The following is a 15744-nucleotide window of genomic DNA, read 5'->3' on the forward strand; positions in this document are numbered from 1 at the left end:
CAGCTGACAATGCTTCGTTCCTATTGCTGTCAGCATTTGTGTCCTGTAGTTTGGACAGGAAGCAGTCATTCAATAGCAGGAGCTATAAATGCTGTGCAGTATTCGCATCTGAAAAGTTTTGTATACCTTATTTTAGGTGCTTGCTCCCCAGTTTGATCATTGGTAGGTTACTGAAGAAAGAAGATAAGGCTCTGAATAGGCAAGAGGTACCTGATTTGGAGGGATACAGTTAATGCTTAGTAGCCAGAGGGTCCATGTAACTTGCTGATTTAGTGAGGCCTGCTGTGTAGATGCCCAAAGGGTTTTCCAGCATAGTTGTGTGTCTAGTGCCTGATAGAGACACAGAGTGCATCCATCTTGCAGTCAGGTGCAAACATCTCCTTGAAACAAATGAGTAGTCTTATTTAAGTGATAAATTTAGCCCATTTCAGAGTATTGAAACTCCCTCCTACAGATGTTTCTGATACATGTTATGATGTTTTAGATATATAATGGGAGTAGTATCTCTGTAGCATTCTTGGCATGGGCAGTGGATTCCTTTGAGAAGATGAATTTTCCCTTCTTATTTTCTTAACAGGGCTCTTGTGTGGATTGTGAGGCCCTCAACAACAGCATTTGCCCACCTGGCAGCAGAGAAATGGTAAATGTTTATGGTTATTTTAGTGATATCTTTTCTGCATGATGATACACAAATGTACTGATAGACGTTTCATAACCCAAGCCTCTTTCAAATAGAGAGCAGGAAAGGCAAACAGTAGAGAGGCTTGTTAGAGAATATGTACTCCCCACACATCAACAGCTCTCATCCCAGCCTGTCACCCACTAAGTGTTCTCTGTTATTTCTTATGTCTGTCTGCTGAATCAGTGGAGAGAATGGTGAGACAGCCTGGGCTAAATGAAATTGTAGACTTGCAGCTTTTAGCACTTCTATTCTGCCTCAGGCAGAGCTTTCCTGCTCACCTGCCAAGTCTGCCAGCTCCTGCAAACTGCTAGGACCCAGCCTGATCACGCTAGTACCATCCAGTACTACCACTGCCTAAACCACAGCCAGAGAGCCACAGCAAGCTTTCTGCACTGCAGAGGGCGAGAAGCAATTTGTTCTTGGCCTGTGCTCCCTGTTGATTCAGAGGTGAGCAGAACTAACTGAAGGAGGTGTAAGGAGGAGAAGGTTATGTGCTGGTGTTTGAATTATCCCATGCTGAGCTTAGCAGAACAGCAAGTTCCAGGAAATCCCCCATGTGAAGGCCAGGCCCAAGATGGTTTTTTTTGGAAGCCAGAGAGGTGTTCACCACTGTTAACTGCTGGGTGTCTTCTGAGAGATCTGACTTTCAGGAGAACTTATTGATATGCTTGCAGTGTAAATATCTTAAGTAGAGCTCTGCAAAATCACTACTCTTTGATATTCCTCTCTGATTGAGGCAAGTGAAGCCAGAATCTTCTGGGACCTAATTCTGCCTGTGTCTAAACTCTGTGACAGGTCACTAAGCATTGTTCCAAAATTATGTGCAGTCCTTACCCCTCTCTGTCACTCTCTGTCTCACCTGCTTCCCTGTCACTCTCACCTCCCTCCTCTTTCCTCCACTCTCTTACTCTCTCATTCTCTCTTAACTGCTACTCTGCTCCAAACTCTTCCTCCCTCCTTCCTTTCATTTCCCTTGTTTTTCCTCCCCTCTTTCTTACCCTCTCTTTCTCCCCCTGCCCTTTTCTCCCTCTTGCCTCCTCTCCCTCCCATTCTCCACCTCACTCCCTCCTCTTACTCTCTCCCTTATTATAGAATTATAGACACTACTATTAGAATGAAAGGACAGCACCTTGGCTCAGACTCAGGAACTGCTGGGAGCAAGAGGAAGTTGCCATGTGCCTTCTTCCATGATAGGCATGCCACGATGGTATCTTGTTCACCTTGGCTGCTCTGTGAACTTCCTCAGCTCAGAGACAGGCATAGTTGCTCCCTGCAGCAAAAAGAGCAAAGAGGAAGGTTACAGTGCTGATGACTTGTTTTGTTTGTACAGGAACCAATGCTTTCCCCAAAAGAATGTGTCTACATCCATGATCCACAAGGCCTGAATGTCCTGAAGAAGGGGTGTGCCAGGTACTGCAATCAAACTGTCATGGTGAGTGTGATGGAAGGCCCCATTCCCTTTGAGAGGAGCTCAGCTTTGTTATTCCTGTTCATCAAGAAGAGTTCTGATTCCTTGAGCTGAGAGAAGATAGGGTGGGAGCAAAAGGAAAGCTGTCCCACACAAAGGCTGTCCCCAGGACCATCAAATGACCTGGCTACCTCCTTTTTCTTTGGCAAACAGAGAACACATGGCACCAGCCTGCTGCAGGTGTTGAAAGCAGCTCAGTTAAACCCGAGTGCAATAAATAAAATAAAGCACACCAACTGTGACCAGCAAGCTGGAGGAAGCCATGAGACAAATGGTGCAGTGTCAGCTGTGGCACATTGTCCTGGGTTCAGCTGTAACAGTTATTTTATTCCTTTGTAGTAGCTGGTGCAGTCCAGTGTTTTTGACTTTAGCCTGAGAACAGTGCTGAAAACACTATAAGGATGTTTTTAGTTGATCAGATGACCTGGCACATCAGTCATATAGGAGTATAAGGGTCTAGTAGATACCAGTGTACAGTGTACCCTGATGCCATTAAGTTATCAAGGAGTGGAACCCATTTATATTTCTGGAGTTGACAGAAGGATCCCAAGAGTTGACTTTACTGGAGGCTGAAATCAGCCTATATGGGTAAGAGTGGCAAAAAAACACCCCATTGTGACTGGTCCAGAGGCTCCATGCATCCTCGGCATAGACTACCTCAGGAGAGGGTACTTCAAAGACCCAAAAGGGTACCAATGGGCTTTTGATATTGCTGCTTTGGAGACAGAGGAAACTGAGCAGCTCTCCACCTTGCCTGGTCTCTCAGAGGATCCTTCTTTGAGGCCTACAAGGATGCTGGAGAGGGACTCTTCACTAGGGACTGTAGTGTTAGGACAAGGAGTAATGGGTTAAGACTTAAACAGGGGAAGTTTAGATTGGATATAAGGAAGAAGTTCTTCACTGTAAGGGTGGTGAGGCACTGGAATGGGTTGCCCAGGGAAGTTGTGAATGCTCTGTTCCTGGCGGTGTTCAAAGCCAGGTTGGACAGAGCCTTGGGTGATATGGTTTAGTGTGAGGTGTCCCTGCCCATGACAGGGGTGTTGGAAGTGGATGATCTTAAGGTCCTTTCCAACCCTAAATATTCTATGATTCTATGATTCTGCTGTGGAGTTACTGAAGGCTGAAGAACAAGTGCCAGTTGCGACCACAGCAGTACACTGGCGGCAATATCACACCAACCAAGATTCCCTGATTCCTATCCATAAGCTGATCCATAGACTAGAGAGCTAAGGGGTGATCAGCAGGACCCACTCACCATTTAATAGCTCCAGTGTGAAAGTCTAATGGGGAGTGGAGTAACAGTAAACTTATGCTGGCCTGAATGAAGTCACACCACCATTGAGTGCTGCTGTACTGGACATGCTAGAACTTCAGTATGAACTGGAGTTAAAGGCAGCCAAGTGGTATGCCACAGTTGATACTGCCAGTGCATTTTTCTCAATCCCTTTGGCAGCAGAGTGCAGGCCACAGTTCACTTTTACTTGGAGGAGCATCCCATACACTTGGCTTCAACTGACCCAGGGGTGGAAACACAGCCATCCACAAGGGTGGAAGCCATCTTCCATGGACTGATCCAGACTGCACTGGACCAGGGGCAAGCTCCAGAACAGCTGCAATACGTTGATGACATTATCATGTGGGGTGATACAGAGAAAGATGTTTTTGAGAAAGGGAGGAAAATAATCCAAATCCTTCTGAAGGCTGGTTTTGCCATAAAATTAAGTCTTAACCCACAACACACATTTTCACTGAGAGTACTCTGGGTTTACCATTTCTCCCAAAGGAAGCTGAGCACAGGGAAAGTGTTGTAAGCTGTGAAGTGATTGCATCCTGTTTATGAAACGTTGTCAGATGGTTTGGGAGATCTCTCTTAGCAAGTTTATGGACCTCAAGTTTGTCTGCAGCTCCTGAGCTCTCATAGTGCCAACTATATGGAATGATTTGTGGGGAACTCATTATATACTGTTGATTGTTTGTCTTGTGATTTTTCTTCCATTGGCCAGTCATGGCAAGGCCTGTAGTCCAAGACTGCTACATCACTACAAAGGAATGCAGCAAGGATAAAATAGGAATGAGTGGGCCAGTACCATTAAAGAAATAAAAGCTCAAAGAAAACATAGCCCCTATTTGTTCAAGTCAGAGAAAGTGCAGAAAATAGTGATTTATTCTGAGAAGAATCAGCTTTGAGCAGAGAGAGAGGTATTATTGAAAAGTAATTGTAAACGCAGGAGCTCTATAAACACAGATGCCAAATGAGATGGTCCAATTCAGTCCGTGGCAGAGAGGACTAGGATTTCAGAATTACAAGGGTAGGATGACTCCAGGCACTTCTTGTGAAGTCACGTCATACCTTACCAATTTTGCTTTTGTTTCAGGAACCTGGATGCTGCAAAGGATTCTTTGGTCCAGACTGCATGCCATGCCCAGGGGGATTTTCCAGTCCATGCTATGGCCGGGGAAATGTATGTATGAAAGATCCTGCTATGCTGCAATGAGCAGTTGAGACAGTGTGGTTAGAGATTATAGTTGTAGATAAGTACAATTCAGCATTTGTGCTCCAGGGCTAAGCCCACAGTGGTAGCAGCAGAAGATCCAGGGAGAATGGCACATGCTCAGTGGGTTTTCTGTCTCAAATTTTAATATAAATCATGTTCTGGTTGTTGGAGACAGCTCTGGTTATATGGTATTTTGCATTACTACCACCATTCCTCAAAGTCCTGTATTTTACTGCAAGTATGAAAGTGCTTTTGATATCAACATCTTGGCTTTCCCTTGGTTTCCTGAGTTGCAGTCACTTTTGTTTCCTCATTGTTTTCCTTCCAGTGCAGTGATGGCATAAAAGGGAATGGCAACTGTCAGTGCTTTGAAGGTTTCAAAGGAATAGCCTGCCACATCTGTTCAAACCCAAACAAACATGGCGAGAACTGTGATGAAGGTTGGTAATACTGATAAGAGAGACTAGAGGAAAACGTAAAGCAAGGATATAGTGCAGGGTCATGTATCCTGGATTGCCTTCTGGCAAGACCAGCATCACAAAATGAGTGTTGGAAGTGTCATCATGGGTGTCTCTTCAAACAACAGTAGAGAAACCATGGCTGATATGAAAGTGGTGATGGGGGTCTTGGAAACATCAGCCAAATTTAGGTTTGGGACTTGCTTTTAGATCTCTCCTGCTAGGAAAGAAAACACAGTTGACCTTCAGTTTGATACCCTAAATTTGATCCTGTCCTTACAGCCTTACATGGACGCAGGCAGAACATCCCTAGCCAAGTTTTGAGTTATGATGCATGTCTCTCAGCAGACATCTCTCTGTCAAGAACAAATGGGATGATCATTTGTTGTCACAAGAAGTTGTGAAGCAGAGTTGGGTATCTACAAAATGGACTTTTTGTAGTTACTGATCTTACTTTCACGTACTTGACAGATTGTGGCTGTGTCCATGGTGTCTGTGACAACAGGCCTGGCAGCGGTGGTGTGTGTCAGTCCTGGTCCTGTAAGGAAGGCTATACTGGGAAATTCTGTGACAAGACATCCAAGAACTGTGGCCCAAGTGGTGTTTCCCAGTACTGCCACCAGAATGCTGTCTGCAGCCTCAATGACACAGCAAGGTCAGTCTTTTTGGCATGCACATTCAGGTGAGATTTTCATTGTACAGCTGTGAGGTTGCCAGCTCTCTAATTGTGTATATATGTCTGCTTACTTGTTTGAGTAATGCAGCCAATCTGCTAGAAATCAAAGGCAGGTTTTTGCTTTCTTGAGAGTCTCAAACTGCCTTTTTTTCTGGCTTTTAGAAGGGCTGCTCTATCTGTGTCCCTTTTGTGCTTATACTTTCAAGGTGCGTCTGCATGGATGGGTATGAAGGTGATGGATTTTCCTGCCAGCCCATTGACTTGTGCAGTCAGCCAGAAAAAGGAGGCTGTTCACAGAATGTAAGTGGGCTTGGACTATCAAAGCATGGAGAAGCAGCTCCTATCAGTCAGAGCAGGGATCCAGGACTCCAGAAAGTGTTAGAGATTTTGTGTGCTAACTTTCCCTGTCTGTAAGATGACGTGGAACAAAAGATGACACAGCTGTCATAAGGATGCCAGCCATTTGTGTTGGTGCCAAAATGCAACAGTCAGAGTTTGAGTGGTTTGCATCATATATTTTGGCATGTAACAAAGATCAGCTGTACAGATAATTTCTGGTTTGTTCTTATCCTCCCTCCAAGCTCTTCAAATGTGTGTTGTTTTTATTGTTGTTCTGTTCAGGCTGTAACTTAACTGTGAACTCCAAGTTATATTTCTAGTAACCATCAACACTACATTATTGTCCTTAGTAAAAATTGTGGTGCTTTATGATGGTAATGACTGCCAAGCGGTCAGATGTCTCAGTGAGAGGAACACACTTCCATGTGTAAGGGAATAGGATGGCACTGGGTTCAAATTAAGTCTTTCCAGGGAGATACTTCCCCTCCATCATGGATTTCATCCTGCATGTACAGGCAGGTTATTGTGCTTCTCCTCTTTAGGGACTATCTTTGTAATTTATGTAATGGAAGAGCTTTAGAGGACGGTAAGGAATGCCCTGGATATTCTGAGCTGCCCTAGACACAAGTGTCTACCTCTGTGAAAACACAGAATGTTTCCAGAATGACTTTATTATGAAATTGTCTATGACTTTTTTGGAGAAGATGCTTCCACCTCCCAGTGCTGGAATTAGAGTTGGTCTCAAAAATCCTCCATAGTCTGATGGAGATTTGTTGCTGTATTTGCACTGCACTGTCTTCCTTCTTGCTCAGTGTAATTATTTTTCTCTCTCTCTCCTCCTGGAGGCCCTGTGCACCAGTACAGGCCCTGGCACTGCTACCTGCCAGTGCAACACGGGCTGGACTGGGGACGGGAAAGCCTGTGTGGCTATAAACAACTGCATGCTGGAGAGCAGAGGCAACTGCCACATCAATGCTTACTGCGTTTATATCGGCCCTGGACAGGTATGAGCAATGCTAAGTGGTCTGATGGGGGACTTAACATTTCCTAAGCTGCTCTGAGATGGCCTTAGATAACCAGAGGTATTAATTGGGCTGATCAGCAGCAAAGCCTGTTTGTCTGCTGCCAGAATCACTGGCTGCAGCTAAAACCATAGTGTGCTTGTGTGTGGTGAGATTGCACTGATGTGTTTGAGGCTACTGCTCTGCTCTGAAACTTTTATGCAGCAAAGGGAGGAGTCTATGCTTCATAATATGGCTTGGTGTAAGGCACCAGTTGCTGTGTCCCCGTTATTACCAGATCACAGCATTGTCTCTAGGTGATGCTAAAAGATACTGAAAAACATCTGAATACTATTCAGATAGTCCATGGAAGGAGCTGGTCCAGGAATTGGGTGTCTTGAAATAGGAGAGGTGACTTCTCAGGGTGCTGCTTCTCAAGGTGTTTCTCCCCACTGAGCAGAGGGAGCATTGGACAATGTGCTGAGAAAAGGTGGCAGATCTTCAGCAGATTTTAGTGAAGTGATATGTGCAAGTGGTCTCCTAGCTATCTTGAAAGTTGTGAGCTTTGGGATTAGCCCCTCTTTCTGCCATTCAAAAACCTGTGTTGTTTTCTGAAAGGCTGGAAATAAAGATGGAAACCTTTATCCTTAAGCCACCTTGCAACAACCAAGCAGTGCAAGGGATGGATGCATTTGAGTAACCAGGCAGTGTGCGCTGTGATAGAGAATGATGCTATGCTAAGGAAGTACCTCTGCATTTGCAAGTCTTTAGGGACCAGGAAGAAAACTTTGGAAAATAAATTAGGACAAGGTTTTGGTACCTTAGACTTTTTTTGGGTAGCAAATGAGGATGCTCTGATATGTCTCTAAAAGGGAAATGTCTCTTTCTTACAGAGCAATTGTGTCTGCAAAAGAGGTTATGCTGGTGATGGCCACAACTGCGATGCAATCAACCCATGTCTTATGGACAATGGTGGCTGCCATGACTTGGTGAGTAGCTGAAGAGCTGTCCAGGACTGCCATGGCAATGGAGGTTCCTGTGCTCCCTGGCAGAGGTTTTGCAGCCATGACATCAAGAGAGTTGCAAGATTTTATGTTATGTCATCTTATTGGCAAGCTGAGTTTTTATAAAGATGGTTCCTCTAATTTTTGTGAGTTCACACAACCAAAGCTATCACCTAGGCTTAGCTGCATGAGGTATAAATCCAGTGCCATCATGAAGGCAACAGGAGAAAGGAGCTTATTTGTGCTTCTCTAGTCAATGCCATGGAATGTTAGAATTCAGTTCCTAGGTAGGTGTAACACTGCATGATATGTGTTTGTTCTCTGATTTTTTCCTTTCCTTGTATTTGCAGGCTATGTGTGTACCCCTTGGTGGAGGAGAGAGATCCTGCACTTGCCCTGAAGGCTACACTGGGGATGGCATGACATGCTATGGAGACATTCTAAAAGTGAGTAAAAAGCAAATGTCTGAGGTCTTCTTGAGGTTGGGGAGAAATGGCTCTGCTCTCGCTTTCCTTTTCTCTGTTACCTGAGTTGACTCCTTCTTCCAGCATTAGCCTGACAGCACAAGTGTTTCCTAGGGCCCCAGGGACAGAACTGATGGCAAGGCCATTTATTGCCAGTGAAATTGTCAGTAATTTCTAAGTTGCTTCACCCAAGTCTGTCCTGTGCATTAAGTCATCTTTTCCTTGTCATTTGGAAGTCAGGTCAGAGCTGCTATGCCCATTTTCTGTCATTAGAAATATCAAAGGTCATTGAGAATTCAATCCCTGTCTCTGGTAAACATGAGCAATTGCAGATGAGTTGAAGAGTTTGTTGGTTTGGGAATATATATATTTTTAATGGCTGAAGTTTGGCTTTTGGGGTGCATATCCCTGCCCACAGTACATTGTGAGGTAATGGTTGTGAAGTGAGAGGAAAAGTCATTATTGCCTGATTTAGTATTGCAGAGGGCTCCTTTCCCCCACCCTGGGTCGCCCAGACGCACCTCAGTGCTCAGCAGGGGTAACCTTTGTGTTGTTTCTATTTGGAAGGAGCTGGCCAGGAATTCCCACTTCGCAGGCTTTTACGACTGGGTTAAGGTAAGAACAGCCATGGGATGCTTGCATGGGTAAGTTCGGTAGAAGTGAAGTCTCTATGAACACTGCTGTTAGAGGAAGAGAAACTCCATGTATTTTTTTCATTAGAGAGAAACATAACAACAGCAAAGGAGAGATCATTAATGAGCAGGCATGTAGGAAAGCTATGAAGTTTATGAGAGAGTGTGGATTTTTAGTGTTTTGGGGGCTGTTTTTCTAGCACAGGAGGAATCTGAGGCTGTGTTACACTTAATTTTGAAGGTTGTATCATCTGTAGCTCCTGGCCATCATAAAATATCACAGAAGGGAAAGAAAAAGGGGTAGCATTATAATAGCTGTTTTTCAGAAGAACATGCTTTGAGAAGTTAGACTCTGTGTTAATTCCTTTCTTGTTACAGCTTCCCTGTCTCTGGTGTGGCAATAGCAGAGACACTTTGCAGATGACAGCAAGTCTGTGGAAGCGTGCTATGATGTGCAGTATCTAACTGAGCTTTAGTTTATCTGTCCTGCTGTATACATTGCTTTTGCTAGGAATAATCTTGTTCCTTCCCCAAAAGCTGATGTTGAGGGTTCAGAAAGGATTTATGATAAGACTGAATGGGTCTGAAGATTAATTGAAGTACAAAAAGGGCTTAAAGCAGGAGGGTTTCCCTTGGAAAACAGATGTCAGCTGTTATAGCTAAGCCATATGTGGCATTCATTGAGTGCCAGCAGTGCTTACCTGCCATGCCCAGGAGAGCCTGCTGTGCTGCTGAGCATATGCTGTCTTTCTGCACACCCCTTTCATTCAATAGCAGGATGGCTGTTGGTTATATTTTGTGGATTGGATGTGACAGTGGCATGTCTTATTTGTTCATTTTTGTGCTTTGGACAACAGAAATCTCTCTTCAGCATCCCAGCAGGAACCAATGTCACTGCCCTGGTGCCATCGGAGGCAGCTATCAAAAACTTGAGCAAGACTGAGCAAGAATTCTGGTTGACCCCCTCCATGCTGCCATTTTTAGTCAGGTATGAGGAGACTCCTGCCTTTGCTTTACTATGCCAAACAAAGCCATGAACTGGATTTCTGCTTCTATAAGACCAATAAAGGGTTATCTTGACGTAACTATAGAAGCAGGATTAAATATCTAGCAGGCAAAGAATTTAGTAGGCATTAAAATGTATCAGACCATAGGCAATGGGAAGTGGGTTTATTTTTCATTTATTTGCAGAGAGAGATCTTCCCTGTCATGTAGATACAGAAGTCTTCAGAACATGTAATTCCTTCCATCATTCTCTCTACATGCTTAACTACTTCATGTGAGAGACATGAAAATTGGGCAGTATAGTCTTATCCCCCTATTATTACTAGTAGTCTCCTAATCTTTTCTTTACCTGCCTTTTTTCCCTTCAGATCCCACTTTCTTGAAGGTGTCTTTACTGATGAAAAGCTCAAAAAGTATGACAGGCTGGAATTACCTACCCTCAACCCACAGACCAGATGGCAGATAAACACCAGGAACAGCGTAAGGGCTTCTCTTACAGAACACGCATATACCAATATTGAACTAAACTGTTTAAGAGCTGCTGTATCCAGTGGGGAACCTGGATGGGACACTGTGCCCTGAAACATGGGCATCTTCCAAAAATTGTGCCCAGATCAATCATGTGCAACCTTGAATGAACAATATTTTTGTTTTGTACTTGCTTGACAGTTTCTAATCCTTTTGCTTCTCTCTCTGATACCTTTGCAGGTATTAACAGTCGAGAATGCAAGTATAGTCATCAGTGACATCCCTGCCAGCAACGGCATTATTCATGTCCTCAGTAAGGTATGGTGGTACCTGTGATACTGGGAGATGCTGCAGTTGTAGCAGCAGATTTGTATTGCAGCATCTGTGTCAGGGCCAAGGAGGAACACGTCTGGACACTTAGGAAGAAATAATAATAATGGCAAAAATATATTTGGTTGTCACAGGGTCCTGACGGATGTTTCCTGTGCAGCAGTTTAAAGTATTTGTCTCCAGGGCAAGCAGGAGGGTAGCTCCTTTTCTCTTGGCTGACAGAAGAGTTAGGGCTATTGTGTAAAATGGGGTCTTTGTTAATTGTCTTTCTTGCAAGCAGGGAAGGAGTCAAGTGTGATTTCCCCCAGAGCCCTTGCCCAACCTTGCTTGTGAACTCACTTTTGCCACAGGTTTTGTTGCCACCTTCAGGAGATATCCCACCGAGTCCTCCAGGTCTGCAGGAGCAGCTCGAGACAGTTGCCTCATTCAGCACATTCAAGGAGTTGCTACAGGTAAGCAGCTGAGGTGAGCACTGTTGTCATTGTCAGAGTGGTCCCTTGAGCAAATACCCACCTTACCCTATACTGGTGGACCAAAACTTAAACTGCCTGGGGAGAAAAGCAAGACCACACATTTCCTGCTGTTCATGAAGGATCTTGTAGGAAAGCTCTTGGTTTTTAGTGAGTACAAGTGTAATTGCTAATGTAACTGTTTGAACGTTTTTTAGGAGTACCAGCTCATTGGAAAAATTGAATCCTCTGAAAAATACACAGTTTTTGTTCCTGGAAATAATTCCATTGAGGAGTACTGCCGTGCTGCAAACGTGACACATTTGGTAAGCTCACTGCTTGCTTGCAGGTTAAATATGTGATGTGCTAAGTGCACAGATGTGTGCACTGTCAGATCATAAACGTGAGTTCAGTGGATTCGGACATCGAGAGGAGAAGCATAACTGATACTAAAATCTGGGAGAAATGTCTCAGAGAGGAATGAGAGGGTTTCCTGGGGTGTTGCAATGGGGTCTGAAAAGAATACTTGGAGTCCAGATGTAAAATTCCAAGTAGATTTTTAAGTGGATAGATGGAGTAACATGTTCACCTTGCTGCCTGGCTGCAGTATATCTGTGGCCATTTTCAATTTATAGCTTCATCCAATAACGGAGTTGTCAGGTGTGATCAGTCATTTGTGATAGGGAGTTACAAGGCTCTGTTAGCCATTACAGATGCTTAGGAGCAATTCTTATGCCACTGAATTATAATGTAGGAAATAAAGAGTCCTAACATTCGGGGTTTTTTTGTGGATTTAGGATAACGAGACGGTGCAGTACCACATTGTACTGGGAGAGAAGCTCTTGCCCACAGACTTGAGAAGTGGAATTCATAAGAACAGCATGTTAGGGCTCTCCTACTGGCTAATGTTTTATCAAAACAACACCCAGGTAAGGAAGGAAGACTTCTGCCTTTTGAGGATCTGGCTTGACCTATCACTTTCTAAGGCTGATGGCTGGATACACCCATTTCTGTTCTTCACACCCTTACAAGTTTACCTAGTGTGACTGAGAGCTGTTAAGCAATCTATGCAAAAGGAACTGAAGGTTATTGTCTCAGCTTTTTTCTTCTGCTTTACAGAAGTTCGTCAATAATATTCCTTTGGATGGAAGATTTCTTGAGACAAAGAATGGTGTGCTGATTGGGGTTTCACAGGTCCTCCAGATACAGAAGAATCGTTGCACTGTCAATACCACCACCATACAAAAGGTAATGGTGATTACCAAGGAGCTGATTACCACTTCTCAGGGTTTCTCCACTGCTGACTGATGAATAGCAGACAACCTACTTTGTCTCTTCCACATGGATGAGAAGGTAGCTTGTGGACTGACCCCAGATGAACCTTATAAAATGGAGTTTCAAGGAGACTTTGGCACCCTCCCAGCCTCAGACTCTGTACTTTTAATGCAGCAGATCTGCAGCTCTTGGGCAGATTATGTTCACTTCACTTGCTGGGACTCTCCCACAGCACCAACCATGGCATAGGCTGGTGCAGGGACGGCCAGATACTCAGCTGTGGAAGGAGAATCCAACTCAATTCTTGCATGGCATGACCACAGGCTCCCTTGGGAAATGCTTTGGTGTATGTCTGGGAGTCATGGCCGAAGCCCAGCCTGCATGTATCTTGTGGCTCTTGGTCATCTGAAGATTGCAGGGTCAGACTGAGGTATGCCTGCCTTATTACAGGTCAGAAAAAACTATTTGCAGCCTTGTGTGAAGGAACTCCAGGCCTGCTGAAAGCCCTAGTCCAGCTCAGAGACTCAGGAAAGGTGTACATGTAATCTCTTCTGGTTTGTTTTGTGGTACAGTCTCTGGAGTGCAGTAATAAGATGTTGCATACACCACTAGAATGAAGGAATAAGACTTTGTGTGAAGCCCTTGATAGCAACCAGGACCTGAGGGTTCTGCATCATGATTTTAGTTCTGGTATTTTGAGCCACAGAGATACATGCATCTTTGTCTTTGTCCCAGCCAGCAACCTTGTACAGCCTAACCCTAACCCTAACCCTAATTCAAGATTAGTGTCTTGGTGTGACGTGGGTAGAGGGCACACATGTGACTTGTCCTGTTCTCTGTGCCCTAGTCAAGATGCAGCAAGTGTGAGAAGGGGATCAAGTGTCCTTCGGGATCAGTTCTTGTGGTGAGTCTTTGATTTATGTGACATCTCACAGACTGCAGATAGTGTTTTGATGTACTTGTTGTTGTTCTATGGATGTCATCTTGATACCTGAAAAAATGTGCCTTTGAGTCTTCTGTGGTTCATTTGGTAGCAAGGTTTGTAAGAGAAGCAAAATCCAAGGGAGGCTTACACAGGAAAAAGACAAGCATGAACCATAAGGCTCCTTACAGGGCTGGCACCAGGCTTTGCCTGAATTTTAGGAGCCTTTTAGAGCATGCAGTGTGTGGAGTTTCCCCTCTTAATAGGGAAGAAGAGATGTCTTTTTTTTCATCTTTTACTCTTATGACATTACATCAAATAAAGCCATTTTAGGGGTGCCAATAGCAATATCCCCTCCTGGGGGACCATTGATCTGTTCACACAGATGTGCTGGTTGTGCCTGCAGCTTGTATGTGAATGATAAACGTTTCCAGATAGGAAGACAACATTTAATCTCTGAGCAGGCTATGAATTGCCTAGGAGCTACATCTGGTTTCTTAGGCTTCATGATGCCAAAACTGTCCTGATTACTTTTTCTCAGTGTTCATACTGACATGTATACCATGGATTTGGCAGGTAACAAAACAGACACTGTGTGGTGACCTCACATCTAGAGATGCTTCATTGGTTTCAGCTCTGGATAGTCCAGATTTCTAGGGCTGTTACTGGAAAAAAAGCATTATTCCTTTGTTAGGCAAGAACATTACCATATGCACCAAAATATACAATGTTTGTGCAAACTATGTAGTATCTTCTGTCTGTATCTCTGTTGATTATATCTGAAGGAATTACCAGGAAGCAAGAACCTCGCTCGCTGTGTATTACGCTCTGGGGATGCAGGAATACTTGGCTGCCATTTCACCTGTGCAAAAGTTTCCCTGGTAAGAAAAACATTTGCCTCAGATTCATTTTGATAAAGCAAGACGAGTATTAGAAATGCAGCCATGGAAATACCTTCTTTGAAGGAGGAACATTGACTGAGTAGAGAAACTTCAAGGCCAGGTTGGACAGAGCCTTGGGTGATATGGTTTAGTGTGAGGTGTCCCTGCCCATGGCAGGGGGGTTGGAACTGGATGATTTTAAGGTCTTTTCCAACCCTAACTATTCTATGATTCTATGAAGTACACATAACTCAGCAATCAGGCACCATTCTGTGACCATCTGCACAGGTCAAGGGCACTCGTCCTGCCTGATCCTCAAGGCAGAATAGTGTGGTACTCATCTGAAAGCAAAGGCTGCAGCCCCGGCTGGGGGTCTGCCCCATCTACCCTGGCCAATGGCTCCAATCAGACAGAGCTGCTGAATGGAAAGTGACCTTTCTCCTGGAGCAGGGAGAGGCAGCAGACCTGCCTGCAAAAAGGTGTGCCTAGGTGGAGGACATTCTGCAGAAGGATGTCCTGAATGGCAGGAGATGGGTTTCATAACATCAGAGAGGTTAAGAAGGAATTAGATAGCTCGTTCCAAGTGCAGTCTGCAGTGGATCCACAGCCAAACAGCAGAAAAATCCCCCAACAGCCTACATGGAAGTGTCAAGGGGAAATAATGCAGAAAGATGGAAGTTTGCAAGAGGAAGAGACTTCCCTCAGTATGTGGCCATGCGGTGAGGACCTATGTCCCCAAGAGCTTCACAATGGGACTCCCAGGATCCTGAGGAAACTGGTGAAGTGGCTAAGCCACTCTTCATCCTATTTGAGAAGCTATGGCAGTCCAGTGAAGTTCCTGCTGACTGGAAAAGGGGAAACATAACCCCATTTTTAAACACAGAAAAAGGGAAGACCCAGAAACTACAAGCCAGTGCCACCTCTGTGCCCAGCAAGATCATGAAGCAGACCCTCCTGGAAACTTGGGGTGCATTCAGTTCTTGGCTCCCCAAAATAAGGACATGGAGCTGTTGAAGCCATTCCAGAGGAGGCTGTGGAGATGATCAGAAGGCTTTTGCACACCTCCTATGATGATAGGCTGAAAGAGCTGGGGTTGTTCATCCTGGGGAAGAGAAGGCTCTAAGGAGACCTTAGAGCAGCTTCTAGTGCCTAAAGGGGCCCTACAAGAAACCTGGAAAGGGATTTTTTACAAGGA

At 44.5% G+C, this 15744-nt stretch overlaps 1 protein-coding gene across 3 annotated transcripts in view; it reads left to right on the top strand.

Annotated features, from left to right (window-relative positions):
* Positions 1-15744, top strand: part of STAB1 (stabilin 1) — a 58362-nt gene that overhangs the window by 23917 nt on the left and 18701 nt on the right. For all 3 annotated transcript variants that reach the window (XM_034066213.1, XM_034066214.1, XM_034066215.1), the window contains 19 exons: positions 578-640; positions 2013-2114; positions 4526-4612; positions 4974-5085; positions 5575-5758; positions 5986-6079; positions 6964-7122; positions 8013-8108; positions 8474-8569; positions 9155-9202; positions 10077-10207; positions 10593-10704; positions 10933-11010; positions 11373-11474; positions 11690-11797; positions 12269-12400; positions 12591-12719; positions 13594-13650; positions 14454-14549. In XM_034066213.1, coding sequence (XP_033922104.1) covers positions 578-640; positions 2013-2114; positions 4526-4612; positions 4974-5085; positions 5575-5758; positions 5986-6079; positions 6964-7122; positions 8013-8108; positions 8474-8569; positions 9155-9202; positions 10077-10207; positions 10593-10704; positions 10933-11010; positions 11373-11474; positions 11690-11797; positions 12269-12400; positions 12591-12719; positions 13594-13650; positions 14454-14549 — 1986 coding nt within the window. The remainder of the gene's footprint in view (positions 1-577; positions 641-2012; positions 2115-4525; positions 4613-4973; positions 5086-5574; positions 5759-5985; positions 6080-6963; positions 7123-8012; positions 8109-8473; positions 8570-9154; positions 9203-10076; positions 10208-10592; positions 10705-10932; positions 11011-11372; positions 11475-11689; positions 11798-12268; positions 12401-12590; positions 12720-13593; positions 13651-14453; positions 14550-15744) is intronic.

Source organism: Melopsittacus undulatus, chromosome 9 (assembly GCF_012275295.1).
Source record: "Melopsittacus undulatus isolate bMelUnd1 chromosome 9, bMelUnd1.mat.Z, whole genome shotgun sequence".
Taxonomy (NCBI): Eukaryota; Metazoa; Chordata; class Aves; order Psittaciformes; family Psittaculidae; genus Melopsittacus; species Melopsittacus undulatus.